This window comes from Liolophura sinensis, chromosome 1 (assembly GCF_032854445.1).
Source record: "Liolophura sinensis isolate JHLJ2023 chromosome 1, CUHK_Ljap_v2, whole genome shotgun sequence".
NCBI lineage: Eukaryota > Metazoa > Mollusca > Polyplacophora > Chitonida > Chitonidae > Liolophura > Liolophura sinensis.
In genome coordinates, this window is record NC_088295.1 from 59,080,741 (window position 1) to 59,095,874 (window position 15,134).

General features: G+C 41.8%; 1 protein-coding gene across 3 annotated transcripts in view; it reads left to right on the forward strand.

Moving 5' to 3' along the window:
- The first annotated feature begins 7,602 nt into the window (after positions 1-7,602).
- LOC135477299 (glutamate receptor ionotropic, kainate 2-like) overlaps positions 7,603-15,134 on the forward strand; it is a 53,566-nt gene continuing 46,034 nt past the window's right edge. For all 3 annotated transcript variants that reach the window (XM_064757459.1, XM_064757460.1, XM_064757461.1), the window contains exon 1: positions 7,603-8,317. In XM_064757459.1, coding sequence (XP_064613529.1) covers positions 8,221-8,317 — 97 coding nt within the window. In that variant the 5' untranslated portion in view covers positions 7,603-8,220. The remainder of the gene's footprint in view (positions 8,318-15,134) is intronic.

A 15,134-nucleotide genomic window follows, 5' to 3' on the forward strand; every position in this document is an offset into this window, starting at 1 on the left:
TGGTCCTCTTGCTAATGAAAATGCAATGCCGTAGCCGCTTAAATAAAGGATGAAGAAGAAAGAGGGGAGGGTGGGGTGTTATGTAAGGTTCATATGTCAGCTCACAGTTTTCGTCGCTGATTGTATTCGCTAAAAACACGGTGGATATTTGATCTTGATATTCCACAAAACAATATTGGCCGGAGAGTGCCCGTTATTGCATTCCTGAAGAGCCTACAGCCCCCGAGCGAACATTCACTACAGCTTAACATCGGGGTTAGGTTATAAGACAAACACCCGCATTGGCAGGCACGAGGAACATGGAATCTAGGGGAGGTATTGACAGCTCAGTGCTAATCCATCGCTGCACACGGGGTTTCGAGGTAAACGCTGAAAGGGCAATAAAACACGTGAGGTTCCCACTGGGTTTCTAGGGCTCTCGAAACATTGTATACAAGCTCCAAGCTGCCGTAAGCAACCCACAACCAGGTTATCACCGCCTACACATTACTGCAGCTACCGAGGTGAAACAATGACCGGTTGTCTATGTAATCGCCTCGGTGTTGAGAGATTACGCTTCAGTCAACCTTGGTGTAATGAGCTGCTACAATGTGTCGTACAGTTTCTAAAGCAATCATAGTACGACTCCGTTCATTGCCTGGTTATTTGATGAAAGCATAAGGGTTCTAATGCAATTTATACGTCCTACAGAAACGTCCAATCGTAACACTGCGTGTGTTCAGTGGGATTACCATACTTACGGAATTGGAAAAGGTTCAGTTAAAGGCCTTTTCCGTATGCTTTATACGCTTCTGTCAAATATTACCATCTTTGTTTTAGCCTAATTTTGCTTAAGTCATGGTGCTGGAGGTGTGTTGGGATGGGGTGGCGCGTATAATTGTCTGCTATGTATGCATTTAAATGAATATTTGGAATAAAACCCTAACTCAGGTAAACAGACAAGATGCCGTATTTCACTGGGTACGGGTGACCATTTGCCGAGTATCACTGTCGTCGGTGTTCTGTTTTTTTTTCTCTCTGTGCTGTAAGTCGTAATATATCAGATAAACATGCCAGTATTTAGGCGTGGTCGGAGGCTTACTGTGAAGAGTAACACTTGTTTAGTGCGTTGATACTCCAGATCCAAGGATTAAATTCTGCACTGGCGTACTTCACAAGAATTAGAGTAATACGGTTAGCCAAATGTAAAGCGAGGTTATAATGATGTGGCACATATGATGCATAGATATGAACTAATTTCATCCGCCGTCTTGACAACGCCATCTATCTTTGGCACAATTACCAGTACAGGGCCTTCTATATGATCCGTTTAGCGCGCCGTCACGCATTGTGGCTGGTAATGACGGTGATTGTTTTAGTCCGTTCAGATTAAGTCGTCAGCACACCAGGGTGTTTGCCAATGACATAATGCCCAGTCACGTATTGGGACGGAGGGGAGATCAAGCTCGAAACATGTTCTCACTGTCCGCGGCACGTAGAAACGACGGTGTGAACAGTTATCCCTGGACTATTTATACAACATTGATCTTCTTAATTTAATAGAACTTCGAAGTGTTATATAATGACTGCAGGAAGAACAAATCATTCCATAGAGAGTAATCTTGATTATCCGCTAATATCATTGACTTGATGGGCGATCCTGTTAAATAGGGAACGGTGGTGTGGGAATCGGAGGAGCATTTGGGATAGCCCAAGGAACAGGCGGAGCGAACATCTTGGGAGATGCTGGGACGAGAAACTGGCGTTGGGGTGGGGATGGGGGGGAGGCATGTGTGATGAGAATCTGGAGAGTGGAACGAGAATCTGGGGAGGGTGTTGGGTGAGAACCTGGGAATGTGTTGAGCGACAAACTGAGGCACGTGAATAGTCAGATTCTGCATTTTGGAATGAGAATTTGGGGGAACGTAATGTGACAATCTGGAGAGCGGAACGACAATTTGGGGGAACGTAAGGAGACAGTCTGCAGAGCGGAACGAGAATCTGAGGGAACTTAACATGACAATCTGGAGAGCGGAACGAGAATCTGAGGGAACGTAATGTGACAATCTGGAGAGCGGAACGACAATTTGGGGAAACGTAAGGTGATAGTCTGGAGAGCGGGGCGAGAATCTGGGGGAACGTAAAGTGACAATCTAGAGAGCGGAACGAGAATCTGAGGGAACGTAAGGTGACAATCAGAAGAGCGGAACGAGAATTTGGGGGAACGTAATGTGACAATCTGGACAGCAGAACGAGAATCTGAGAATCTGGGGGAACGTAAGGTGACGATCTGGAGAGCGGGACTAGAATCTGGGGGGACGTAAGGTGATAATTTGGAGAGCGGAACGAAAATCTGGTGGACGTAAGGTGATAATCTGGAGAGCGGAACGACAATCTGGGGGAACGTAAGGCGAAAATCTGGAGAGCGGGACTAGAATTTAGGGTAACGTAATGCGACAATCTGGAGAGCGGGACGAGAATCTGGGTGTCTCTGGGATGAGAATCTAGGTGTACGTTGCCAAGCTGGGCAGTGTGTAGGGCGAGACCATCGGGAGTGAGGCAATAGCCGGGGGTTCATGTGAGGTTAAAATTTAGAGAGTGAAACGAGAATCTCATGAGTGTGTAGGATGTGAATCTGGGGAGTTGGGCTAGGTTGCGCGAGAATCACAACGAGCGGTGGGGGGTGGGGGACAATCTGGATAGCGTGTAGAGTGGGAATCGGTGAAGTTTGCAAGGGACAGGATAGGCGCAGGGAGAGAGAATCTAAGAAGTGAGTAACGAGAGTGCATGGGACGAGAATCTGGAGAGATGGGGTTACAATAACCTGGGAAGCGCAGTACGTGATATGACGAACTTTAGTTGTGTAAAAGTTGGTCATTCATTAGAAACCGGGACATGTTTCCAACTGAGTTGAGTTACACATTTCGACTGGAGAGTCATATTTAGTTTTTACAATTTAGCTGTCTGAAGTAAAGCTGATCAGAGTGAATCTGAGCTCACGAATACTTGCTGGTAGATTTCCATTCACTCTTGGGTTCCTTTCGGTGACACTTCGTGTCACTTTGAAAGGGTATGACTGGAAAAAAGAGCGCGTTTGTCTCGGCAGCTCAAATATGTCTCTTGTACAAGCAAAAGTCTAGCACATTCACGGATAATTTAACTCTCGGTATTTCGATATCTATTGTAACTCGATCGAAGATCGGCACTTGACTTGGGAGGTTTCAGAAATCAAAGATTGGGCGTGGATAGCTGGTGTGGGTCGATTCAGGGATAATAGATAAGTACAGTGTTGTGAGCACATGATGTGAAGCAAATCTAAGCATGAAGTCCAGCATTCGAATACTACTCGTAAAGCGTGAAAGGACGTCAATGGGCGTCAGTGGGCGTCAGTGGGCGTAAAGTTAAAACAATGAAAAAAGTGCCTATGACTGAACAAGAGCCTCACGTTTATACGATATTTTATACCCCATTTTGTTGTTTTTCAGTCTTTCTTTTCAATGCGTGCCTAATTTCTGAAATTTTGTGCACCGATGTCGCGTTAAACTATAATCATTCATTCAAATTTTATGAAATTCTATTTGACATTATTTCTCAAAGTAAATCGTTCATAACATAACCCAATAAATTAAAGAACAACACATTAAACCACAATCGGTTAGTAAACAGTAAAAAAATCTATCAGCAAACTTCGCAATCAACAAAGCAATCAATGCACAGACTTGAGTATAGCACGCCGTTCAACGTGCCCCACGGGGATACCATTTAATAGGTACAGAAGTCTTAAAACGGGTCTAACCTAGAGATAAGTCTGATTGAACTGTGTGGTGACTTGTCCATACCCACAGACCTGTCTAGACGAGGCTAATCACTGGTGAAACAATTAGCTGTTAACGGTTGGCGAAGGTTTCCCTTGTATTGAAAAATCCTCATTTATATGCTAATATGAAAAGACTACAGCATTGAGAGTAAAACCAGAGCAGCCACGACAGTGTGATAGTTGGTAAATGGTCACACGTAACCGGTGAAATACAGCCTCTTCACCTCAGTTATGGTTTTATGCTAACTGTTAATGTAAATGCTTATGTAGTAGCAAATTACACGCCCCTAGCACCACGGTTAAAGCAACCTTAGGTCAAAAAAATATAGATAGTTCTATACACACATTTTCAGAAATTCATTGAACCTAATATCTCAAGGTTTTTATCCGCCCTTAACTTGTACAACGAAAGTTTTCTCGTTAAACAACAATCAGTGAAACGAAAGAAATACTACCATATCAAATATATTTGAAAAATTTTAAGAGCACGAATGGAGCCTTATTCGTGTTTTTGGTTTACTAAATTTGAAGACTTCATAGCAATTGTGTAATTCTAGACCAGTGACGTCAAATAAATTGCTGTTAACATGGCTGAAAATTTTGACTTTATCCCTGCTACTATCTGAGCAGCTTACACGAATAGATAGAGTAAAAGTCTAACCTTATGAAATAACATGCCCTGAGTACTGGGTGAATTTCACAGGGGTCATGAGCATTTGCTTGGACACTATCACACTGTGGTCGTTGTTTTGGTATTACTCTACATGCTGCTGTCTGTTACGGTACATTACCATTTACTAAAAGAAAGTTTACACATGGAGTCGAACTGAGGCCATTGACGAAGTGGAAACTTTGAGTCTAGGCTGAGCGTGCTTGGACCAAACATCAAACAAGAAGATAACATTACAGGGTCCTGATCTGTGGATCACATAACTCTGTATATAAACACAGTATTTGTTACACGCCTTTACCTTTTCTTTGCCCTTTCACCCCCCTCTAAACTCACGTGGTTCATTGCGACCCGTATAAAATATAATCCCAGTAAAAGAAAAGGCTACATGGGGTGGAATTCCTGCCGGGCACCCAGAGCAAATTTCAGAGTATTAATACTTTAAGCCGCTTTAGTGGCTTCTGGCCCAATAACGGCGACTGGGCGGTACCATTGCAGCAGACTGACATAGCGGTCACTCCCGACAAACAACTGGGTCAAATGCAACGGTGCATGGTGACGTGGAATTTCTCATGCTATACCGATCATTTATACTACTAAGCACCAAATCAAAATGAAAAATTAATATATGACTTTTTTGATTGCAGAACTGAAAGGAATATTAATCGAGGGTCTAAGAAGCTCGACGACACATTATTCCAGCAACAAATGAGATCAGAAAGCCACAAACACTGTATCTTAGTTTATACATTTCGGTTTTATAAAAAAGACTTAATGAATGAATCAGAGGTTGTCAATATTAGTGGTATGTGTGTATAATAAAACAGGCTTCGGCATGGAGAGTGAAGCCAGAGCGGCGACGATGGTGTGGTAGTTGGCAAATGGGCACAGTCTTTCGAGTGAATTACGGTTTCTTGTCAATTACCCCAGTTAGGGTTTGGTTCTAACTAGTAAGCAGCTTCTCACAGACTCCGCCCCCCCCCCCCCCGCCCCGCACCATGGATTATGGGAACAACAAGTAAACACTAAAATGATGTTAATTGCAATTTGCCAGACATCACTGGTATAGAATTACTTAAAATGCTGTATTGTGGTAACACTCCTTAAACGATATTAATAGAAAAAATACAAATGGACAGGCATTAGTCCTTGGTGCTCAGTGAACCAGCAGGATATGGCCCCTGGGTCATACTGGTATAGGTCGTCCTTCTTGAAGATGCCATACTAGCTGTTCCTCCGAGTTGTAACATTAGTAAACTAGGTCAGGCAAATTCAGTGGAAATCAAAGCAAAAGAATTATGTAACACGCAACCCTAATTATATTCATACAAACATATTTCTCACACGAATTAAAACAGGACATGTGATTGGCTGTAAACTTTAAAGTACCAAATTGCCCTACCACGATGCCGAACATACAATTTCTTCATATATGTATCCCTAATTTATTTGGCTGAAGTATTACACCGTACTCAAGAATATTTCACTTGCAAGTCCGCGACAAGCATTGCGGTGTGATGCACGACCATTCACATATGGCCGATCTCCGCCTACAACATTTCCGTCTATATATAACAGGAGCTGGTTTTAATTTGAATGCGATACAGCCCTGTTTCTAATCTCTTTGAAGAAGCAGCGATTAAGGCACTGAAGCAAATTACAGTAGAATGAACTAAACGGTTTACACACAACCGGCTCTGTGTTTGAAATAGCAGAGAAAGCACTAGTTACGTTGTTCATATACAGTATATATGGACAAGAACTTTCAATCACAAGATGTTATTAAAATTGCCTTTAATATGATTTTACGAAATTAGGCCTTTGTTTTAAACAGTTTAAAAGATGTAAAAAAAGATTTACAATGTCAGTTCAGTGCTTTCTGAACCATTATATCATGCACATTTGAATGCAAATATCATGGGAATTATAAATTATAGCTTTCATCCCATTAAACATCATTACCAATTCATTCATTGTTTTGTAAATGAGAAATGACAACTTGAAGTGTGAAAGCTGAAATTAAGATGATAACATATTGTCACAATTCGCCCTGCCACAACTTTATTAAAAACACCACAGCCTGTGTAAATGTCGTGAAATGTTTTCATGCTATTTTTTTTATAAGAAAAACCAAATCAGTAATCTAAAGCATGCAGTAATATAACGTACCCCCATGCAGCAAGAAAAACGGTTTCATTCAAATTTAAGGCAGATATGTTACGCAAAGGAGGACTAATAGAAAAATCGGACATCAGTGATGAGTTGTGAAAACAATGTTGACCTTTTCAGCGCTAAATGTTGCATGCGTGTTGAATAAAAGTACGGCTGAAAAATTGCCCACGGAACAATCATTATTACAAGCGATTACTGGCAAGCGGGGACTACACGAACGAAGGCAGCATTGTGTAGGAGAGGTTAAGATGACAAAGCCTGAGTATTGAGCTGAGCAGTCAATATGCCTAATTGAAATTAATGCTCGAGATCTAGATGCGCAATTAATTAGCCATATTTTGATGAATCAGTGACTAAGGCACATAATAAAGAGAGAGCACTGGGCGAGAGTTGTTGTAATCAATGTTAGGAGCACGTAGCTCCGTACAGAACGGCAGAGATGCGGGGCTATTATACATACAAATAACGTCAATAAATTCGTGACAAGGAATCAAGAGATCGAGCCCACATGACACAGACTGTGCCCTTAGTTATCTATTAATTGGCGGGGGGTGATTAAAGTCTGTGGTCGCCATGTCCTGTGAGTCCAGCGAGCCGGAACTCGTTATGAACTCAGAAAGTCAAAGTGCCGTACGTAATGACGATTTGCAGCGCGCCTGGCAGCTGGTTACGCGGGTACTATAACAAATCAGCGAGCTCATATTATTTTCATATTTAAGCGCCGAAAACAATGCCTTGAATTATTAATCCGCCTCCGGCAAAACCTCCGAAAGCCAGCCGTATGATTACATACGGGATTTCCGCGATTATATATCGGAAAACAATCCGACAGGCTTTTGAGCAGCTAAAGCTGTTACCCCCCCCCCTTGCTGGCTTGGAAGGAATGGAATCGCCCAATCCGCTGCTCGGTGTAACACCCAGCTGCTTTCAAGCGCTGCTATCCTATGTAATAGAGCGACGAAAGAACACCAGCGCAAAGCAAGTCTATTGAACTTCGCTTATGGAACTTATTTATTGTTTCATCGGCACCTACGTTGACCAAGTACTTTCTTTTCCGTTATCGTACGCCGCAAGGTCGTGTCCGGCATATGTGAAGGTAGCCATGTGTGGTTGAACGTACGTTACTAACACGTGTTGACGATAGGCTTGGCTGGTATCGCCTTTATAGTCATTTATAGGACGACTATGTAATTGCAAGGAAGGGCCAGATTCGAGCGGGATATAAAACATCATTTTTGAACCGACTAACGGAAGAGTGAATTTAATTTGTAAAGCGCCCATTTTTAGTATAGTGTGTATTCTGTGTTTGCCGTGTAGTTTGGAATAGGACGCGACATGTATATTCTTCGTGCCTGATACAGAACAATCTGCCGTACGGTGTTGACAGACGGATCAAGCGTTACGCTTTCCCATAATGATTGCTTAATTTCGCTGCCTCGGAAAAAAACCCAAATGACACCCGTGGGCAGCAAAGAGGAAAAATTCCTAGGAAATTTCGTTATTGGTGGTGAGAAAAGAACGGAAGTCAAACCTGAAGACGTTTTATTTCCAGGACGGTAAGACAGGACGTCATCTCCCAAACATGTCTGTGAAACACAAGAAGAGATTGGTCACTTACTTCCTTATTGGATCGGCCATTGTCCAGCTGATAAGTTGTTTACCGGAACTGATCAAAATCGGTAAGTTCATACTTTACCTGTGGCTATGAATGTGATACACGGAGATAACCTCGGCCATAGAGAACGTTTAATAACCCCCCGAAAAAAACAAAACGGATACTCCCCAATTATATTATAGGCTATTCCAACTAATTTCATTGTTGTCAAAGCACGATAGAAATGTCGCATGCCATAAATATTTGCGACAGAATTTGCAGAAGAATATAGATTTGTCTGAATTTTGAATATACATGTCATTCACACAGCAGGATATTACCAATGGCACACAGACAATCGTAGATGAAAGGAAGCATGGTAGAAAATCCTTGAACAAATCATCTGAAATGGCGTGGCCCTTGTATAATGGTAAAAACTATTAGACTTACTCTGTAAAAGTATTTTCTATGAAAAAAGTATGTATGTTATTCCAAATGTCCAAATATGACGCAACGTAACTTCGTATATTTTTGCACTCGGTTCGTATGGAAATGCGAACATCGCTCTCACGTTAAGCAAAATGTGAAAGGCTACATTTACTGATAGAGAAATCTTCTTTTCCTTTAATATCATTGTCAAAAGGCATTAAGTTTATATTATGTTCATATAAAAGAAAGCAATTTGAGATGTCGTTATGGGTGATGTTAGTAGTGTGAACGATTACTGCCTTTGGGAGGTGGCGGGGGGAATTAGGCAATGCGGAATGCGCGCTTATCAGTCAAGTCATGTAGTTGTCGTCTAACACGATAGTTATTTCGTTCCCCGCAACGTTTGAGTCAAGACCCAACGTAAGCAGTGGACCAGGTGTCAGCATAGATGGGCGGTCTGATTCGCCTAAAGACGTCTTCGATGTCTGTATTCTATAAAATCTGGTCAGGGGGTCGGAGCAAGCACTTGAAGGCATTGTGTGATAGTTCTAAGGACTTACAACACTGGGTCAACTGTGACAGTCCAGTATGGCATTTCTTGATACATGACAACTAAGGGCACGGCATCTGGATCACCTGCGGGGATGGGGGGCGGGAAAGGCCCTAATTAACGGCTGTATATCAATGTTTAATGCTTTACGAGGACAGGTGATCTAGACTTAAATCAACAACATACAAAACTACTGTTAAAGTGGATGAGAGACACAGATAACTGACGTGTATGCTGAAAGGCAGCATGATACCGAAACAGCCATTTGCTTGACTTTGTCGTCAGCCAGCGAAATGGCAAATCATATGGGGCTGGATAACGGGATCGCGGGTTTATACTAACAACACAAACTCCACTGGAAACTGTGAATATTGAGAGTACGTTCGTATGTATGCTATTTACATGCTGCTATATCTTGCTCAGGTCCTGGGACATATTCTAACCCTTATCCCTCTTAGCAAATACCCGTCGATTGCTTTCTTTAACATTGGCAACCCAAGAGTTGAATACGGTATAGGGCAATGTTCATATCCTTGGGCACGTTTTTGCAAACCACTTCTGTAGCGTTTGCTTGTCATACTGCTTACCGCTGTTTTGTCAGCCAACATTTGTCTACACCTTTCGCAACTATAGGTGTAAACATATATATGTTATATACACATAGTAAAATAAACGCCTGTAGGCATGTGATCATTTAGACTTTCATTCCCACCGAGGTACAATCGAGCAATTTGTAACAATTGAGTAATTATAATTTTACCAGATGACTTCCCTGATTATGTTGACATACATATATAATTACAAGCTACCACATGGAGCGACCGTTACGACGACCGTATACACCTATAACTGGCATGTCGCTTCCCGGCTTGGTGTGAACAGAAGCTCTCGAAAGCTGACACATTTTTGTTGTTCACACTCATTTTATTCAGGTCAGTGCTGTTATTTTTACGACAGTGAACACATGTAAACAGTAAAACACTGCGACAACATAGATATACCTATGTATTTGTTTACGCCACAATTTTTAGCGTGGATGGGGTGGGGGTGGTATGTGCTAGGGCAGGACAATTCAGAATGAAAATTTAAAATGAAAACGATGTGAAGGTCACGGCGTAGAGAAGAAAATCCGATCACCGACGACAGTGATAGTTGTCAAATGTCCAACGTAACCAGGGAAATGTCAATTTTCATCAGTATTTTAAAAAAAGGATTTTATTCTAACTGTTCATGTAAATGCATAAATAGCAGAAAGAAATAGCACACTGCCTTTAGCAACATGACTTAAGCAGAATTAGGTACAGAAATAAGCAGTGATGTCGACTGCAATGTATTAGACGTCAGTGGCTTAGTCTACATGACACACGAATGCAGCGGTCAACTGCTCTCCTGAGCATGTCACATACTAAAACTGTGACAGTATATCAGCAGTGAGAAAAATTCATACACTAAAGCACTTACAGCGGAGAAGATTCTCAGACACCGTCTATTAATAGCATTGTGCACGTAATGATGTTAATAGTACATGAAATTTGATGTTTTTAAATTGCTTAGATTTGTATTGGAGCTCTATCCGGTCGCTAACAATAGAGTTGTTAGGGGGAAATATCTCCAGATGTTACTCGAGGCTCTCGGAAATCTGAACCATTTTCTGGTTATGACATGTATTAATAGAGACGGATACGGGCTAATTGGACGGGCCTGAAGTGCATTGACTTTTCCCGAAGAACGTCTTTCCTTCTGTACAATGTGAAGCAAGGTGCAAACATATCGTCTCATTCATAGCTGCTATACTGGTTGTTTTGCCCCTTGGCTTGACATTCAGTTGTGGTTTGTTAGTGGGGGTCATCGCAGAGCTTGCCCCATAATCTACCCTATAACCACGGAAAGGCAGATAATTAGCGATCAACTCCCAAAGGTATTCCAGAATGCTGCGCTTCGATCTCCTAGACATTTCACTCGGCTTCAATGAAGTGGTAGCAGGCCCTTAGGGTTTCACGTATCTCTCTTGGACTGCGATGCCGTGGCATCCACGGGTCCTGGCACCGCTCATACTGACTGGTTCATAACCCGCCATTGCGACAAGCGCTTTGCGCGCTGTCACAAGACAATTCAATTAGGACATGGCAATAAGCTGGGCCTAACGTTCCCAAGCGCCACCCGGATCTAATCACACCCCATTCCATGGACAGTCATTTGTATGGTCATCTCCTGGAAAGATGCGTTGGCTCGACGAAGGGCGGTCAAGGGTGCAGTAAATGCATTTTGTTTCCTCACGAATGACTTAAAACTCTAAATTCAGTACAACTTATTGTAAGTTTAACGTGATTTCATTTTGTTCCACGAAATCGATAATTCTTGCCCTCCTTCGGACGTCGACACGAATACCATACCTATTGCACTTGATCCAGTGGTATCCCGCGTGTATACAAACCATAATAGATTTGTTACACGCAGGCTTCTTAATGGAGTCTTGGTATCCCGTGGCCATCAGTACCCTTTTGTCCAATTATACCTTGATATTCACTTTGATATGATGTAAGTTCTTAATCATATCTCAGTCGCTTTCTAGGAATTACTTTCAAAAAGCGGAGCAACCCTCCATGTTTATGCGTTTCCCACTGTTGCATGAGGAATACTGTCAATACAGTGACGTTTTGATATAGGCCTATATGTAACATATATGCACAATGTGCCAGTTAGAGCGGCAATACAGAAGTAAGTAGAACCCAAATCTGTGTAAAGCGTGTACTAGTTCGAGCATATATTTTGGCTACAACTTTGTATTTATGTATGTACGTAGTTACAGCAAATGTTGCATAACTTTACATGATCTTTCACTGATCAATCCCAGTTTTGTGCTATACAGATCGTGCAAAAGGTCGCTTTTACTACGCTAAAACTTTCACGAAGTTATTAGGCGATTGTACTTCTTACATAAAGTAAAACGCCAGTTTTAATCCCTCAGGGGAATTTATGTTTTACCTTTTGTCCATATATACACAGATTTGTAAAACACAATTTTGTTTAAAAAACCCGAACGTGAAGTCAAACTGAAACTGGATGGCCTTCGCTTATGGGTATAGCACAATACAAATAACACGAAAAAGTAAGATGGATGGCTTGCATGAAATGGCATTAGGCTACTATTACCACTGTGTGTATATAACGGCTCCCAAAGCTACGTTACTTTTTGCTGGTAGCACTGGCTCTATGCCTCTTTTTAATGACGTAATAGACGAGTTTATGGGCCCCTATATGCCTGTGTAGCTTCATTTTACATTGTCAGATGAAGTGCGCTGGTATACATTGTTGGACGTTTATATCTAAAAGCCACTCCGTACTTTGAATGTTCTCTTGTGTTCTAGACCTCAAAACCATGCATAATTTACTCAGTACACAGGCACAGGGTTTTAATAAAACGATTTGCGAGGAAGACAAAGAGGCATTTCGACGTGAATACATGGTATGATTTCAGTTGCCCTGCCCTCTGGTGGCTAGGTCCGATAACTGAGTTCTCCAAGAACAAAAACCACTGGCATTACGCCGTCAGTTGCGGGCTATTCGTGAATCGTCTGCAGGATAATCTCCTGCCTGCTGATGATCGCTTCTGTTTAGAGAGTACCTGGCTTAGAGTGTTTCCCTAGCCCGGTTAACCCGTCTGAAGTAATCGCATTGGAAACCACAAGAGAGACATTTCATACGGAATAAAACCAGCCAGAGATGGGAACTAGACAACGTGTATGCACTGCTGCTCATTTATGAACCTTTGGCTTAGGTGCTTGCGTGCTAACAGTTGTAATGGCTGTAATAGAGACCTTTCAGTCCCCATATTTAGTAGTGTCTAAGGTTGAAATTTATAAATTATATTTATCTTTAGAAACATTCCAGATACAGTGTATCTATTTGAGAAATCAAGTACAATGCACTTACTGAGGGAAAACTAATGAGTGTAATTATTGTAAACTCATCGTCTTTCTACTTGATTTATCAGTTATAGTTTCATCATCATGGTATATCATCATTGTGTAATTCAGTGGTTCAAATCAAAATTATTACACCTCATAGAGGGATTGTTTGGTATCCTTTGGCCAATAGAAGGTCACTTGGTATTCCATTAATTAATTAATTAATTAATTAATTTGATTGGTGTTTTACGCCGTACTCAAGAATATTTCACCTATACGATGGCGGCCAGCATTATGGTGGGAGGAAACCGGGCAGAGCCCGGGCGAAACCCACGATCATGCGCAGGTTGCTGGCAGACCTTCCCATTTACGGCCGGAGAGGAAGCCAGCATGAGCTGGACTTGAACTCACAGCGAGGTATTCCATTAAACAAGAAGTTCAACAACACGCTCACAAAAGGGCAATATGACGCTCACGAGGAAATAGCCAACGGTCTCGCGCTAATAGCTAACAATCACGTGCGTTTATTCTATTGCAGTTATCTCCCTTTGTGTGCTCTCTGACGTCTGCTTCTTTGTGACGTAAACAACCATACGGTGGCTAGCTCTGCTATCGATGTACAAATTCAGCGATTGGAAAGCGGTATAATAAAGCATATGTTGCATACTGTGGTATGGGATATCAGGAATTATCTGATGTTAAGTGATGTTTAACGCGTGCGTATAACGAAGTGAACATTCCTTGTCAAGAGCTGATACTTCCTGTTATCTCATGCAAAAGCAATACTGTAGGCCTGCAGTATATATTCGTGAATGCTTATGCAATGCAGGATACAACTTTTACACTGGTACATAGACTACAATTACAGGGAGTCCAACAACTCGACAGTGTTTCCTTGAGAATTACTGTCGAATTTATTGGAAGAAATATGTGTGTTTGAATGAAATTATCAATTAATTCCTCTGTAGGCCTGTTATACAATCAGATCGAATTCACAAGAAGTGTGTTCACACAGGAAGAGGGCGGATTTTATATGAACGTCAATAACAGAAACACAACAAGGGTTCAGGGATTGACATCATCCACATATTAATTTTAATCATTACATTAACAACGTAACACGCTTTAATTAATATGACTGGCGTTTTTAAGACATTCTTAATGTCAAGTTTAGATATGGAGGAAAGTAGAGAGAGCATTTTTCAGCTACTTGGTAAACCGTTTGATGTAAAGCGGCATCCGGATAGGGCAAGAGCTGGATTCGAACACGCGATCCCATTGGTAAAGGGAATTTGGCCTGATCGTGGTTTAATCACCTTAACGAAAGAACCGTGGTCAACTGGTGAGATTTGACGTATGGACTTGCACAATGGAGGCTAACTCACGATTTGCAGAATACGACAATGACATCGTGCGAGCGCGACTTCTGACTTTGCAGATCCAAAACATATTGAATGCATGGTATGTAGTCTTTATTGTACAAGAACAGTGTGAGCAATCTTAGTGAGTGTGGTTTTTTTTTATCTTTCCATCATCTCAGTTCCTGTTTCATGTTTTTGTAAAAACTTGTAGATTTGTCAGTGGTGCATCAACGACGCTCTTATTAGTCGGCAAACCGTGAGAACCCCTGGGTCACCGCAGGGGCCTATCACCGGTCTTTATCTGGCCTAGGTTTGTCCCGTGGATGCCTAATGAGCTCTGGTTCACGTTTCGTCTGGCGCTATACCGCTGTGTATTGGAGCAGCTGCATAGCTTTTGTCATTCAATGGACATTTCTTAGAGCGATTCAAGATTGAGCATCCTGCTGTAAACCGAAGAACAGTTAAACAATACATGGCCAACAGAAATATTAGGGAAAAAACACAGCATATTGCTCACTTAGTCATACACACATGCGTTCTCCATTACTCACGCATTCACTCAGTCACCCACGCACTTAAACTCACTCACTCACTCAGTTAAGCAATTAATCAATCAGACTGTCAGCCAGTCAACTAGTCAATCACTCCATCAAT